The sequence below is a fragment of the Eublepharis macularius genome, chromosome 2, assembly GCF_028583425.1.
Source record: "Eublepharis macularius isolate TG4126 chromosome 2, MPM_Emac_v1.0, whole genome shotgun sequence".
NCBI lineage: Eukaryota > Metazoa > Chordata > Lepidosauria > Squamata > Eublepharidae > Eublepharis > Eublepharis macularius.
In genome coordinates, this window is record NC_072791.1 from 98064681 (window position 1) to 98080957 (window position 16277).

The following is a 16277-nucleotide window of genomic DNA, read 5'->3' on the forward strand; positions in this document are numbered from 1 at the left end:
ATGGAGTGACTGTAGAATGGGAGTGATGTTCATACTCTTGCTCACTCCTGCTAACAGTTGAGCTGCAGCATTTTTCACCAATCAGAGCCTCCTAGTTAACTTAGATGGGAGACCAATGTATAGTACATTACAATAGTCAAGTTTTAATGTTACCATAGCATGGATCCAGGTGGCCATGTCAAGGTAAGAAGCCATCTTCCAGGCTAGAATGAGATTGTAGAAAGCATTTATTGTGGCTGCCTTAACTTGTTTTTCTTGTAGTAGCGCTGGATCCAGTATAACCTCTAGGCTCTTAACCAAGTCTGCAAGGATCAGATGAACTCCGTTGAAAGTGGGGAGTACAATGTCTTTCAAGATCTCTGCCTTCCCAACAAGCATCACTTCAGTCTTGTCCAGGTTCAATTTCAATGTGTTGTTTTTCAGCCATTTCACACCACAGCTGTCAGGCAGTAATCTAAGCTTTCGACTGCATCCTGCAAATGCTTTCACGTTAATTCATCCCTATCTTACCTGTTTGGTGTCCACAGTTCTTCACAGATTTCAGTCCCTATGCAGGTATCTAATGTTGCCAGCACTGCATCACCAAATGGAACACTTTCCTGAGATAAGCAGAGAAAACGTATATAATAATGCATATAGAGATAATGTATATAGTCTACAATCCAGTAACAGAGAAATACCGATCAACATAATTAAAAATACTTGGCAAAAAAGTATGATAAATTATGCCATCATATAATACAATGGGGCGTATCATATTAATCACAACTGCAAGACACCAATGGAAGCAGATCTTCCTCATACTTTCTTTTCCTCAGCAGCAGCCCCTTTTGATCCCTGAAAAGCTGATGCTTGAAGTAATTGTGGAAACAAAGTCACATAGGATTGGGTAGCTGCAGAAAGCAGAGGGAAATCGGGTAAAATTGTGTCTTTTGCCCATCAGCAGAGCCTTTGTAAGGAAGATCCATTTCCATCAGTGTGTTGTGCCAGCAATTCATAGAATAGATCCTATCATTTTCACCACAGTAACCTGATTTGAACTCTCCCAATGTTACCTAACATAAAACATAAGTATTTGTAATTCAAGCAAACCTTAAATATAATCTATTTATACAGGTTATCTATCAGCTATAGGAGAAAACACTGAACATTTGGGTACTAACACTGTTCTGCAAGTTACTCTCCTCTAAGTTTATTCAGGCATAAGGTTTCCTATTCTTTAACCAAAATACAGGGATTGGGCAATTGCATGGGCTCTATCAACAGCCCTTCTGTGTGTGAATTCCTGCCACTCCTCTCTCACTGGTCTAAGCAACTTACTTACAGGTTATGTTGGCACCAACCTTACCGTGGTCAATATTAACCAAGGTTTTACTTTATCCACACTTTTCAATTTATTTCAAATTCTGGTTGGCATTAACCAGCATTAAATTTGGCATCAACATTTGGTGCCAACAAAATTCTTAATTATGTAAGTCAGCAGAGATCACACCAGAGAGAGAGCAGATCTGAAGCCTACTTTTGATCTCTTCTTGACCACGGTTTAAGGATCTAGCACAAGCATTACATCTGCAGAGGCTCCCTTTTGAACTATCACATTCTGTATTATAGACAGAAGGTCCTCAGGACCTGTCCATTTAATACAATGGCACAATTCCAGCACTTCCTTGCCTTACTGGAGAGCTAAGTAAAACAAAGGCTGCGGCTCTAGTTAACACTCACTGAGCACAGTTATTCCTTAGCATTATCAACCGGCTTTTTAGAGCAGACCAGGGCTTTTTTTCAGCAGGATCTCCCTGGATCTGAGATCCAGCACCTCTGAAAAAAGATCACGTGACTGGTGACCCTGCCCCCGGTGCCCAAAGACCCGTGGGCCATCTTCCTGGGTGGAGCTTCTCCCAGGCCACCTTCTTCCCTGGCCTCTTCCCCAGCCTTTCCCTCACTCTCTTGCTCTCTCTTTCCTTCTTTCCTTGCTTCCCTCTTTCTTTCCCTCCCTCTTTCCGTGTCTTTTCTTCTTCCCTTTCCTTACCTTCCTTCCTGAGGTGCCACCACCTGGCTGGTTGAGAGGCAGACTGGGAGGGAGAAGAAAGGAAGAGAAAGTCGCCCTCCTGTTGGTCTTCCCGCTGCTGCCACCATTCCAAGCAAAGGGCGAGAGAAGGAAGGAGGCATGCAGCTGGCTGGAGCCCAGCAGTGGGAGCCACAGCAGGCAAGGCAGCAACGCCTGGCAGCAGCAAGCCGAGAACGGCTCTGTGAAGTGAGGCAGGGGTGAAGGTGGGGCTTCTTCACTACCTGCGCGGGGCAGGTGAGGCAGCCACCTGGGCCGGCCCTTGTCAGGGTTAACGGGGCAGGCAGCCCCTCCCCCTCCCCGCCCCGGTCTTTGGGAATGAAGGAGCCTCTCGGAAGGCTCCCCCACGGAGGCCAGTGCCCACGGGGGAAAGAGGGGGTTGTTCTATGAGCACCCCTCTTTCGAAGAGATCTATGAGTCTCCCTCTTCCTGGTAGAGGGGGTTGTTCTATGAGCCCGCCTCTTGGGGTGGGGGTCTTTAGGAGAGAGGATGTAAGAGAACAAATGGTCACCAATTAGACATTGAAAGTGAAAACACTCAGAAACCTGGAATTAAAAAGGATGAAATGTTTCAGCAGATCAGTTCATGAACTGGTGTCAACCTCTCTAAGTGTGGAACTTCATTGGTCAAGTGGAGTCTGTGTTCAGTCAATGGGGAAATGGGAAGGAGATGCTTATAAGGAATCTTTACTTCCCAGCCTTTTTTTTTTGCGCATTCTACTGACTCTTCCATGCAGTCTTTTGCATAGCATGACTTAAATGGTCACGAGACTGACAGTATGTCATGTTAAATTGCTTCTGTTTTGTTTTGGCTGTGTATCAGCTTTCTGCTTGTTTTCAGATTTATGCAGTCCATACTCTATCGTATTATTGAATGTCCCAGCCACAGAGCATATTGACTTGCACTGTAACCCGCCTTGAGTCTCAGTGAGAAAAGCAGACAATAAATAAGTAAATAAATTGGACATTACCTAGTCCCACAACCTAGCTAAACAGAAGAATCTGGATTTAAGACTGTTTAATGCCACGGCTTTCTGTCAGATTTAGGTGGAAAGTCATAAACTAGTGATGGGTGGCTATATCCTTTATGGTATCTGGACAAGCCAATCTAAGCCATGAGATATTGTTGCTCTAGCGTTTCCTATTAAGCTGAAGTAACATAATGACTATGGGCTGTGATCCAGGAGGTTCCTGGTTCAAATCTCAATTCTGCCAGGAGCTCACAAGGTGGCCTTAGGTACACTCAACCATCCATCAGTAATATGAGAATAACACTGTTCTACCTTACAGGGCCATTATGAGGGTTACCGGTAATATCTGCAATGCTCTCTGAACAATGAAATTGCTATAGAAATGCAAAGCATTATTATTTCACTTAGAAAAAGTGCAATAATACAAAGCACCATAGTTTTGTTTTTATTTATTCCCTTAGTGGACTTCTATCCCACCCCATCCAAAGGCAGAGTAGCTTGCAATACTTTAATTATCACTCTTGTTTACGTACCAGCAAAACTACATCACTGGAAAAGCAATCATAAGCAAAACCTACTTAGCTTCCAAGATCTAAGATCAAGCTAGCCTGGCTATACTGCCCCAGTTAACTCTTATGATAAAATAACTGTGAATAGATCTTTCATAATCATTTTTAAAGTCCCTAATATCCTCTAGCAGTTTCCACTTCATGTGGCAGTGAACTCCATATATTACAGATGCACTCTTTAATATCCAGAGGAATTAACCGTGTTAGTCTGTAGCTATAAAATAGTAGAGTCCAGTAGCACCTTTAAGACTAACCAACTGTATTGAGGCATAAGCTTTTGAGAACCACATGCATAAGTGGGTGTCATCAAAATATCGATAGCACCCAATATCAATGCCTCAGACAATCTAATTCAAAAGTCTTTTAATCAAATGGATTCTGGTTTTGGAAAAGGCGTGAGCAAACATGTAATTTGCTGCTCACAAAGTAGATTTCTGGCTCACAACACAGCACTGCTTAGAAGGAACATTGCTGCCAGGTAAGGGGTGGAGAGGCGAGCAGATCCGAATTGAGGGAGCATTCCAGGGGGTGGCTGCCCCCTGCAGGATGACCTTGCTTCCGGGAAGTGAGGTCACTTCCAGGAAGTGACATCTTCCTGTGTTTCGTGCACACATGTGTAATAATAGACATCCACCACCCCTTTCCCAGGAAAAAAGTCCTGGAGCAGACCAAAATGCTTCAAACTGGGACGCAGTCAGGACAGAAATAACTTGACATAGTGATAATAGCCCTATAAACAGTCCTCCACTTGAAACCAGCTGGGTGACCTTGGGTCAGTCACAGCTTCTAGCTCTCTCAGCCCCACCCACCTCACAGGGTGTCTTGTTGTGGGGATAATAATGACATACTTTGTAAACTGCTCTGAGTGGGTGTTAAGTCATCCTGAAGGGCAGTATATAAATCGAATGTTGTTGTTAAAAGTCAAAGGTTAAAGCTCAATTGAACAGTAGAACCCAGAACTTCTTCTGCTAGTAATCATATTGAGTTAGATCTAGATGTTCTGTTCAGAGCCGTCCTCCGCTGGAAGAGGCAGATTCCATAAGAGAAAGACTGACTCAGTGCACTGGGATAAAGCTCCACCTTAGGCTCCAACCTGCTATGTGATTTGTGGCTCACATTTGTAGGTGCTAATTAATTAGCTGTGTCAACTGCTAGCCTCTCGCTAGCATTTTATTTATTTTAAATATATACACTACATTTTCTGCCATCAGGACAGCATCAAATCAGTACACAAAACATTTTCCAACCTAAAACCATAGTTTTAAACTGACAAACACACAACCTAGTTAAAATTACCAAGATATTAGCAAAAATCCCAGGGAAAAGGAAATCAGCTCCAACGATTAATTAATATAAAAAACCTGCCCAAAGTGACCCATTTTGAATAAGCATTGAAAAGCCAGCAGAAAAGGAGCCAAATTTGCCTCCTCTGACAGTGTTCCATCATGAGCATCACCACAGAGAAGGGGCAGCTAAGTCCCCTTACATTCTATAAGAAATGGGACAAGCTTTCCCCGCAGATATGATGAAATACACATGCATACCTTGCAAAGTCAAACAAGACATCATTGTCTATTCATCAAACAGTGTTATCACTGAATAGGCATAGTGTCATTTTCAAATCCTGTGGGATTTTCAATAACTTCAGAAAACTACAGAATTAACACTGCACTTACGCAGGTTTCCAAAAACAGAAAAGCTTTCAAGCCAATGTCACATGGGAGCTTTTTATTCCTTGCATGCATCATGGAATAGTCAACAGAAGAGATCCAATGCTGTGTAACGGTTAGAGTGTTGGACTAGGGAGATCAAGGTGCAAACCACCACTCTGCCATGAAGCTTCCTTGGACAATCTTGGAGCAGTAACACTCTCTCAGCCTGACTTACTTCATATCGCTGTGAGGATAAAGGGCAGGGGGTGCATGTACTCCATCCTGAACTCCTTAAAGGATGAATTGGATAAAAATCAAATAAAATATACATTAAGACACCTACAGTGCAATCATATGCAGAAATATTCCAAGTCTAAGTTACATAAGATTGCATGGCTGATGTCTTAAATAAGTAATCTGCATATACTGCACTGCTGAAAATGAAACATGCTGATGTCAGAGAAGTAAACACCTTACCTGATTTGTTATTTCTTGTATCATTCTAGGAAGAAAATAGTCTTCCACCTGCCTAGAAAGCAAATTATACCACAAATAAGAAATTTTTAGAAACTATTTTTATATTATATGTGAATATATTGCCATGAATCTTCAGCTGTGTACCCTTTCTATGATAAATTAGATTTGTGCCTTCCACAAACTACACAGTCAAACATTACCACTGTATCGAGGGTTTAACTCAGACTTTTTCCACTCTGTGACCCATTATGCTAAATAGACCTTTGTGGACTGCCAGGAGCTTGATATCTCCTTCCCCCCATTTTGCAGTCCTAGGCAAGCAGCAAAAGCAGCTACTTTATGTCAAGCACAAAACTGCACCTGGGGCCCATTTACTTTCTCCCCAGGGGCTAATCGCATCCTCAGTCCACGGGTCCTACATTAACAACAGATAAATGGGGAGTCCCGGGAAAGGATCCTTTTAATAAATTAAAAGCTCTATTGAAACCATATATGCATCCTAATAAAATCTCATTCACACTTTGCACTCACTCAGGCTGGCCAAACTTTTTTCCCTACTTGAGCAGGGAGCTACACGGATGATGGAAAAGTAGAACACTTCCCTGTCGCATTGTGACAGGACTGGCCCAGCTCCCCCTCTCCTGAAAGATAGCCAATGGAACTGGGTGGAATGCTGAGTCAATCAAAATTAGAGTTCATTGGAGGTGAAAGTCTTTTGAAAGTCTGAGAGAGAGAAGCTGCTAAAGGAGGCAGCAGAAAGATAGCTGGCTGTTAATCTGTGCTTTTATATTGATACCTTCCCTGTTTAAGTCTGGTATGGTTTTTAAAATCAGTTTAAAATCAGTTCACTCCTATGTTCCTTGTTGTAAATAAAGTTTATTTTTGTTTTGTTTAATCCTGGCTGGCTTGAGATGGTGAGCTTAGGGGAACTCACACAGAGCTCAAATGCTCTGGTCACAACCAAAGGGTGAAGTTTAAATGGTGGCAGCGCATCTATAGGAAAAGTAACCTCTATGTTCCCTTTCCCCCAATACCCCTGGTCTGTAGCTGGGAGAGGCGAGGTATATACTGTGAACTGGCTGTCTGGTAGAGTCTCTGAAAGAGGAGGGGACCCTGTGCGGATTTGGCTCAGGGCTCTCTGCCTACTGTAGTGGAGGCTAGACAGGTAGTGTGTGGAGGTGGACTCCTGGCCTTTACTTGGGAAGCCCCAAACCTGGAAGGGAGGTTTGGGCTGGGTGGCAAGGAATGAGAAAGGTTTGTGTTTCTGTGAGGTGGGACCTACCTACCTATCCCCACCATACTCAACTTCAGCCCCTCTTTATAGGGCTGATAATGTCACAGTATTGTGGATCCTCTCTGCCTTCTCTTTGCCTCTTTTACCCTTCCCTCTCAGCCTCCAAAATGCAAGTGTGCCCAGTTCTTGCTCAGTACAAATTTTTCTTGTTGACAACTTTACTGGCTTCGCTTGGCTCAACAGGCTCCAGCTTTGGCTCTTTCAGGGCTGCTTTCCCTTATCCTTGCTGAAACAAGTATTTTGGGGGAAAGTGTCATTCGTTGCTCAGAAGGGTCTTACATCAAGCCTTCAGAGGAAAAGAATTAGATGGTTTTAGGTAAGGTTCACGTAACTGGGCATATATAAGGTAGCCATACCCCAAAATCCCTGCATCTCTCAGATTTGAGTTGCAATGAGACTATCCTATCTTTTCTGAAAGTGCTTTGGTGAGAATCTTGGAAACTGTATTTTACCTTTTAAATTTAAAATAGATAGGATAAGGGATGACATGTACGCTTTTTTTATTTCTAATTTCATTGACATATGCTAGTGTCTTTGTATCATTGTGATTATTTTATAGCTAATCATTTCAACAGTGATTAGACTGCTTTTAAATAAAGAATTTAAAAGATAACACTGAGTGATCTTGGGCTGGGATACAAGTTTTCACTTAACACCAGGAATAAACAAACTTCTGATCTCACTTCAGTCAGAGGGCTGATTATTTGTTAGAGGTTGCTTATCAGAGAGAACAGTCATCTCAATACAGCCTTGTGATTAAAGCAAAGCTTTGGAACAGACAAAGGGACTCTTAGTTTCCACATGCCCATTTTTAAAGTACTTGCTTCCCCCACAACTGGGATAAAACTCCATACCAGTTGACAGGGAAGTTTCCAGCACTTCAAATGTTCCATACTGATATGAAGCAAGCTGTTCTCGGGCCAGAGTGCTGTGTCCTTGATCTTCAGCCTGTATTTTTGCTTTTCACATGTTCTTGCAAGCATTCTCTATTTCTAAACATGACTTCAGAAATTATCAATGCTAAAGTTATTGACTACACAAGAAATTTCATGCTAAAGTTGCTGAATTCACCGGCTATTTCAGGGACAGTTACAGTTTACAAATTAGCTGTTTTTCCCTATCCCTGAAAACTTAGAAGCAGACATGAAATTACTTAATGAAGCATAATCTATTATCAACCACTGTTTTACCACCAATCAATTTTCTATGTCCCACATCTAAGGGTATTATAATAATGCAATATAGACATATTGAATGCAAGTTTCTGCTGCAGTACATAGATGTAGTCTCATGAAGTTCAATATATACTGATGCAAGATTTTTAAAAGCTTGAGTGAGATCACATAGCAAATTATTCTGAAGGATTGTTTATTACAGATTTGCAGAGGGAAACATCAAAGGTCACCACATTATATAGGATCTAGTTATCAAAGGATAAAGGGTGAAGTTACACAGCTTACCGGGATCTGTTCCAAGGAGTGAACCATCGCATTTCCCTGTAGTTTCCTGTATTTGCCAAAGCCATCTTTGGTCTTATTAGAAGTATTTTCCTTGAATTAAAAAATTAATAAAGTCACATGACTGTCTGAAGAGCAATAAAACTGTAACAAGAAGTCCTTTGTACACAAGACATTTCAACAGAGTGGCAGTTAATTATAAACTTAGTTCTTTTATTAAAAACAATATGAATTAAACATACAACCAAACACAAGGTTGCAGACAGAAGCATCCTAAAAGAATACTTTCAGTGTGAAAGTTACATACTTGTTCAGGAAGATCACTCTACAATTGTAGCGAACATTTCGGTGCATAACAGGCCTGTGGAAATAAAAATCAGTATCAGATTTTAACTCTATTCCTATATAAATTAAGAGGACTCACACAATAGAGTTTTCTAACATATATGCATATCACCTGACAATTCACAGCAGGATTTGCGAATTGGTGCCATTGACCAGTATAGTGCTTGACATGAGGCTATGGAAAGAAGTATCATCTAGTCCAACCCCATGCACAATGCAGAAAATTCATATCTACCTCCCCTCATTCTCCCAGTGACCCCTACTCTATGCCCAGAGGAAGACAAAAGACCTCCAGGAACCATGGGGCAATCTGGCCTGGAGGAAAAATCCTTCCTGACCCTAAAGAGGTGATCACCATTTTCCTGGGCATATAAGGAAAGGCCATGAGAGTCAAGCATCAGCTCGTCCCTTCCTGCCTTCCCTCTCACAATCTGCCTAAATTCATACTGAGTTATGGAATCACCATAATTGTTATATGGCCATCTAGGCTCTGCTTTAAAACGTCCAAAGAAGGAAAGCCCACCACTTCCCAAGGAGACCTGTTCTACTGAGGAATCACTCCGGAAGTTCTTCCTCATATTTAGCTGAAAACACTTTTAACTTAATTTTAACCTGATGGTTCTTGTCTGAACCTCTGGGGCAACAGAAAACAACTCCGCCCCATCCTCTATGTGACAGCCCTTCAAATACTTGAAGAGAGCTATTATATCACCTCTCAGTTGCCTCATCTCCAGGATAAACATCCCCAGCTCTTTCAAACTTTCCTCGAAGGACTTGGTCCTCAGACCCCTCACCATCTTCATTGACCTCCTTTGGCCACACTTCAGCTTGTCAACATCCTTCTTAAACTATTCCTTCATCCAAGTCATTTATAAAGATGTCGAACAACACAAGACTCAGGAAAGACCCTCTGAGGCACCCCATTTGTGACTCCTCTTGAAGAGGATGAGGAACCTTTTACAAGCACTCTTTGGCTGCTATATGTCAACCTGTCACAAATCCCTTAACAGTAACAGAATCCAAAGCACATTTTACCAACTTGTCAATAAGAATATCATATGGAACCTTAGTTTATCTTGATTTCTGTAAAGCTTTTGCTATGTCCACAGCATTCCCCTGGTCCAATATAGCAGTAACTCTCTCAAAAAGGAGATAAGGTTAATCAGACATGAATTGTTTTTGGGAAACCCATGCTGACTCTTGGTAATTACAGCCCTCTTTTCTAAATGACTGTTCAACAATTTGTTCTAAAACTTTTCCAGGTATGGGCACCAAGCTGATGGGTCAGTAGTTACCTGGATCCTCCTTTTCCCCCTTTTTGAAGATGGGGACAACATTTGCCCACCTCCAATCTTCTGGCACCTGACATGTTCTCCAAGAATGTTCAAAGATGATAGACAGAGGCCTCAGTCATGTATGTCAGCTATTTGGTATGATTGTTGACTGACTTCTTCACATATTGTAGTTACTGAGTATTTGAAGGACTTAAGTCACAGAATTACTAAGCATTTTTCTAATGTAAGTCTTTAAGGTATTTTGAGTTCCCATAAAACTGCCAACCAATCTACAACTAATGGTTAAAAGTTATAGTTAGCTTATATGGCATAGGGATGGACAGAATGCATAATTTCTGTTCTTAATGCTTTATACACTGTAAAGAGAGCAGAGCTTTTCTGAGTTACTCTTCTCTGCCACCACTTTGGCTCACTCTTCCTCTGCCACCACATCACAGCTGCATTTTGGTGTTTCTGATCTGCCATGTAGCTAGAAAGACTTCTCAGTTATGTCCCATCTCAAAACTGCTAAATTAGAACTGCAAGACATCTCCCTTGCATGTCCAGCCAGAATAACTACCTCAGTTAGCTGGGACAACAACTTGCGGTAAAAAAGCAACTCATATGATTTGTGATGAATTAGAGCTATATTGTGTGAAAACAGGAGACCATGACCACAGAAGTAAAGCTAGGATATAGCCAAGTTGACACACACGCATCTCTCAACATACAGTATATTGAATTTTTCAGCTGTCACTAGGGCCTGTTATAGTAGAACATTTAGCAACCTGAAGATTTGAAAATATTTGGCATAGTACAGTTTTTGTCTTGCCAATGTAGCTTTGGTGGAACCAACAAAAAAAATGATAAAGTGATCCCATAACAAAATGGCATATGCACATCCAGTCTTATCTGAAGGCAATATTTCAGGGTGAAGGCAGGTTTCCTGCTAAGAGACCTGTTGTACATTATGCCTTGTGTCCCGTCCAGATTTCCACAAGTACAGAGCAGAGGCAAATATTGCTTTAAAAAACCCTTTCCAAGGGGGCAACCCCCTATTTCCCCTAAGTATTCTGAGAGGATCCCCTATCTTGCTGGAGCAGCATTTTAGAGTGTATTTTGGACCACGGAATGGAGGAATTGGCATATTGTCTTTTTCTCTTTCCACCCACAGAAACCTAGGCAGGATCCAAGCCAATGTATGCAATACTTACATGCCAACATCACATATTATGTCCTGAGTCACAGGAGATTCCAGAAGCTTAGCCAAAGCTTGAAACGAATGCAAGAGCATATCAGACTCAAAGTAATGATCCGAACAGCCATAGCCACTGCACAGAAAAGACATCATAACAAGTCAGGATTAGACAATCTGTACTGATACCACGTCCACTTAGAACACTGCACACCTCATGTAAACACCACCATGTAGAGTGAATGGATTTCTATATCATTAAATGTATGTAGAACAACAAGCCCTGATTGAAGGCAGGTTCCTGAGGATGTATGCATGGCAAATTAAATATGAGTGTGCTCACCAATGATAATAGGGTACAGTGGCAGTCCCCAGTGTAGTACCCATGGGTGCTGTGGGACCCTACAACACCCTTCCTGGCACCCACCAAGTCTTTTTAGAAAGCAGGCAGGGCCAGCTGGGACTTTTGCCCAGCAAAAGTTCTGATTAGCCATTGGAGATTTTATTGACTATGCACATTTCTAAAAAATGTTGCTTTGGCAGCTACTACCACTACAGCACAAGGATTTGGCAGCTACTGCCACTACAGCACAAGGATTACATTGAATGCTTCCGTAGACGTGCTCAGGCTGAGATAATTGACAAACAACAACACCTAAAGCAGAATCTCAGCCATGGAGAAAGAGAGGCCATAAACAGCCTCCAAAATAATTCTGGCATCGTAATCAAGGAAGCTGACAAAGGCGGAGCAGTTGTCATCATGGACAAACAAAATTATATACAAGAAGCAGAAAGACAACTCTCCAACACAACATTCTATAAAATACTACCTTCTGACCCCACGGAGCAATACAAAAGGGAACTCAATAAAATATTAAAAACACTCCCCATGGACATACAAGAATGCATCCATATGGACACACCCCAGGAACCACGACCAGGAAGATTCTACCTACTACCCAAAATCCACAAACCAGGTAACCCAGGATGCCCAATTGTTTCAGGAAAATGCACCATCACAGTAGGAGTCTCGGGATACATGGACTCTATCCTCAGGCCCTATGCCACCAGCACACGCAGCTACTTATGGGACACCACTGACTTCCTCAGGAAAATACAGTCCATTGACAACCTACCAGATGACACCATCCTAGCAACCATGGATGTGGAGGCCCTGTACACCAATATCCCACATGCAGATGGACTGCAAGCCATACGGAATATTATCACGGACAAAACCACAGCACACCTCGCCACTGAACTTTGTCACTTCGTACTCACTCACAATTACTTCGAATTTGGTGACAACTTATATCTACAGGTTAATGGCACAGCCATGGGCACACGCATGGCACCACAATATGCTAACATATTCATGGCGGACTTGGAGCAACGCTTCCTCAGCTCCCATCCACTGGAACCACTACTATACTTAAGATTCCTGGATGACATCTTCATCATTTGGACCCATGGGAAGGAAGCCCTTGAGAGATTTCATCAGGACTTCAATAACTTTCACCCTACTATCAACCTAAGCCTGGACCACTCTACACAACAGGTACACTTCCTGGACACCACTGTACAACTACATAATGGACGAATAAATACCACCTTATACCGGAAACCAACAGACCGATACTCATATCTACATGCCTCCAGCTTCCACCCTAAACATACCACTCGGTCTATTGTCTACAGCCAAGCCTTACGTTACAACCGTATCTGCTCCGATGCTCTTGACCGAGACTCACACTTAAGAGATTTACAACAAGCATTTTTGAGACTACAGTACCCACCAAATGAAGTGAAGAATCAAATCAACAGGGCCAGACTAGTACCCAGGAACAGTCTGCTCCAGGACATACCTAAAGGAACTAACAACAGAACACCACTGGTTGTCACCTATAGCTCCCAGCTCAAACCCATCCAACGTATCATCAGGGAGCTACAACCCATCCTGGAAAATGATACCTCTCTCTCAGAAGTCCTGGGTGGAAGACCTTTCCTTGCCTACAGACAGCCCCCCAATCTTAAACGACTTCTCACTTACAATCATGAATCGGCCAGCAGGGCCACCAGCACAGGTACCAGGCCCTGCAACAGACCCAGATGCCAGCTCTGCCCCTATATCTACCCAGGGAATACAATTACAGGACCCAATGGCATCAACTACACTGTCTCTGGCTCTTACAGCTGCTCATCCTCCAATCTGATATATGCCCTCATGTGCCAACAATGTCCTTCTGCTCTGTACATTGGACAAACCAGCCAACCTCTACGCAAAAGAATAAATGGACACAAATCTGACATTAGAAATGGAAACGTCCAAAAACCAGTGGGAGAACACTTCAATCTACCAGGACATTCCACCAAAGACTTAAAAGTCGCTGTGGTTCAAAAGAAACCCTTCAAAAACAAAATCCAACGGGAGGCTGCTGAATTGGAATTCATATGCAAATTTGACTCTCTCAAGCTGGGACTGAATAGAGACTATGAATGGTTATCACATTATCACAGGTAACAGATTTCCTTTACAGAGGCGTGGTCTGGGGGAGCCCAGAGACCCCTGGTGTGGGCTTTGTTTGTCAATTATCTCAGCCTGAGTGCATGTGGGCTTTCGGGGACCACAGTTCTCTTTGTCAGATGCAGCTGGCAGGGAGAGCTGTGGTTATCGAGGGCTTATACTACATAGGAATTGTATACCTTCACTGCGGCAAACTGACTCCACACCAAAAGGAGATGTTTACATTTACAAGCAAAGGAATGTTTTGATTGCCTTCACACTAATTGCATCCTGTCTTCTTGTGATATATGTCCTGTTCTTTCCCCTCCCCTCCTCTTCTGTATTTGACCAGTTCGGATCAGGCATCTGATGAAGAGAACTTGATTCTCGAAAGCTTATGCTACAATAAAATAAAATTGGTTAGTCTTAAAGGTGCTACTGGACTCTTTTTGATTTTGAAGGTAAGCTGGCTCCACTCCCTATGGGAGGTATTCTGTGGCTGTGCCCATCATGCTGTCAGAATTGCAAAGGTGTCCCCAAGTTCAAGAAGGTTGGGGACCCCAGTATATACAGAAGGTACACACAGTTTACTTCGTATAAGCAACATGTGTGTAGGAAACTGATCTTTTGAGAAGCACTCTCAGCACCTACACTGGCAAAATCCTATTGCCTAAAACTAAAACATCTTAATGCAAGACTACAGTTGACAAATCAGAGACACAACTGTAACAAAAGCAATTGGTAATGAACAATGTACATTTTTAACTCTCAGAGAAACAGGCTAAATATAAGAAGATTAAGCAATCTCACCAAATTTCAAGTTCTGGACCAAGCCGATACCTTGCTCCCTTGCATTTAGCAATTTCAACACCTAAAAAATGTTTTAAACTCATTAGTGTAACTGTTCAATGACAAATAAACTTTTGATGACAAAAGAATGATATGTGATTGGCCATTCAGTGTGCTTATCTAATTATTCTTACTGGTCAAATATCTAAATCATATCAGCTCTTATCTCCCCTGTTAGAAAATCAGTTCCTATGCAGCAGCATTCTTCAGCCACTACCTGACTTCTATGAGTAAATGCCTAACAGTGAACAAATTGAAATTGACAATATGGAGGTGATGCTGATTAGGAAGCCTGACCTCTTGAAAGACACTATGCTTCCCATCTTCACTGGGGTTCAGCTGACCCATTTAAGAGCCTAGGGGTTATACTGGACACAGCATTACTGCTAGAGAAGCAAGTCTCTTGGGGACCCTATTGAGGTAGAAAAACGGCATACAAATATTTTATATAAAATAAAGTTATTGCAATTGCAAAAAACCATTTTCTTCCAACTAAGTTTAGCCTGGAAAATGGTCCCCTACCTTGACTCAGCTGATCTGGCCACCTGGATCCATGTCACAGTAACACTGAGACTAGTAACTATTGTAATACACTGTACATGGGTCTGTCCTTCATGTCAACTCAGAAACTCCAGTTAGTACAGAAAGTCACAGCTCAGTTATTATCTGGAACTAACCAGAGCATGCATATTTCACCCATTCTGTAGTGTGTGCATGACACACATACAAACAAGATAAAAAGCAATGGAAATATGAGACATGTTAGCTGATCTATACATTACATAAAATTAAGTAGTACATTGAGATGGAATGCATCATATTTTAGGGGTTCCCATTAAACTAGTACAGCACTAAGGATCAGTGAGGCATAGTGGCTGAAGTGTCAAATTAAGATGTGGAAGACCAAGGCTAAAATCCCACCACCAATGGCAGGAAGGTCCCTGTATGACCTTGGCCCAGTCAGTCTCTCTTAAGCTCATCAGCCGCAGGGTTACGGTGAAGATAAAATGAGACGCAGCTAAGGCACACCTGCCTGAATTCCTTAAGACTGGGTGCGACAGAAACCTCCTAGGTTTACTACATACTACTCTGCTGATGGAGGATTTTCCCTTACTACCAGGCTACAAGAAAGAATCGAAAGAGCAAAGTAGTATTTGCCTTAAATCTGCCTTTAAAATATCAATCATATAGAGTTCTTTGGCTTACTTTTTAAAATTCTTTCCAGGTTGCCATCAAAATCCAGCGCCCACTGATTCAAGGCGCAGGTTGCCACAGTCACCGTCCTGCCCATGATGCCTCCCGCCTGGAAATACACTTCTCCCTTTCTAGTGGGGAAACATGAACCCCCTCCTCCAAATTCAGGCTACAACCAACACGCTGAAACAGCGCTCAGGTTCCGCCTCTGCTGAGACCGCTTCCTTTTTGCTTCCCGGTTGCCAGTCCTCCAAAGAAGCAGCCGTGGCAACCATAGAGAAAAAAGCCTTACGGGGGGTACTTCCGGACTAAGAGCGGGAGGCAAGGTCTCAGTGGGAACTAGCCTTCCACTCTACGCAAAGCATAGAGCGGTTGCACCATGGAGATGCCAGGGAAGAGAGCAACACCGTTCTACTTCCCTAGCAGAGAGATG

The 16277-nt window shown here is 42.4% G+C and overlaps 1 protein-coding gene across 4 annotated transcripts in view; it reads right to left on the minus strand.

The window, feature by feature from the left end:
- Window positions 1-16073, minus strand: part of NADSYN1 (NAD synthetase 1) — a 62023-nt gene extending 45950 nt beyond the window's left edge. For all 4 annotated transcript variants that reach the window (XM_054972532.1, XM_054972531.1, XM_054972530.1 and 1 more), the window contains exons 1-7: window positions 15857-16073; window positions 14612-14672; window positions 11318-11434; window positions 8792-8845; window positions 8488-8577; window positions 5734-5785; window positions 511-599 (exon numbers count right to left, since the gene is read on the minus strand). In XM_054972532.1, coding sequence (XP_054828507.1) covers window positions 511-599; window positions 5734-5785; window positions 8488-8577; window positions 8792-8845; window positions 11318-11434; window positions 14612-14672; window positions 15857-15941 — 548 coding nt within the window. In that variant the 5' untranslated portion in view covers window positions 15942-16073. The remainder of the gene's footprint in view (window positions 1-510; window positions 600-5733; window positions 5786-8487; window positions 8578-8791; window positions 8846-11317; window positions 11435-14611; window positions 14673-15856) is intronic.
- Window positions 16074-16277: the final 204 nt, after the last annotated feature.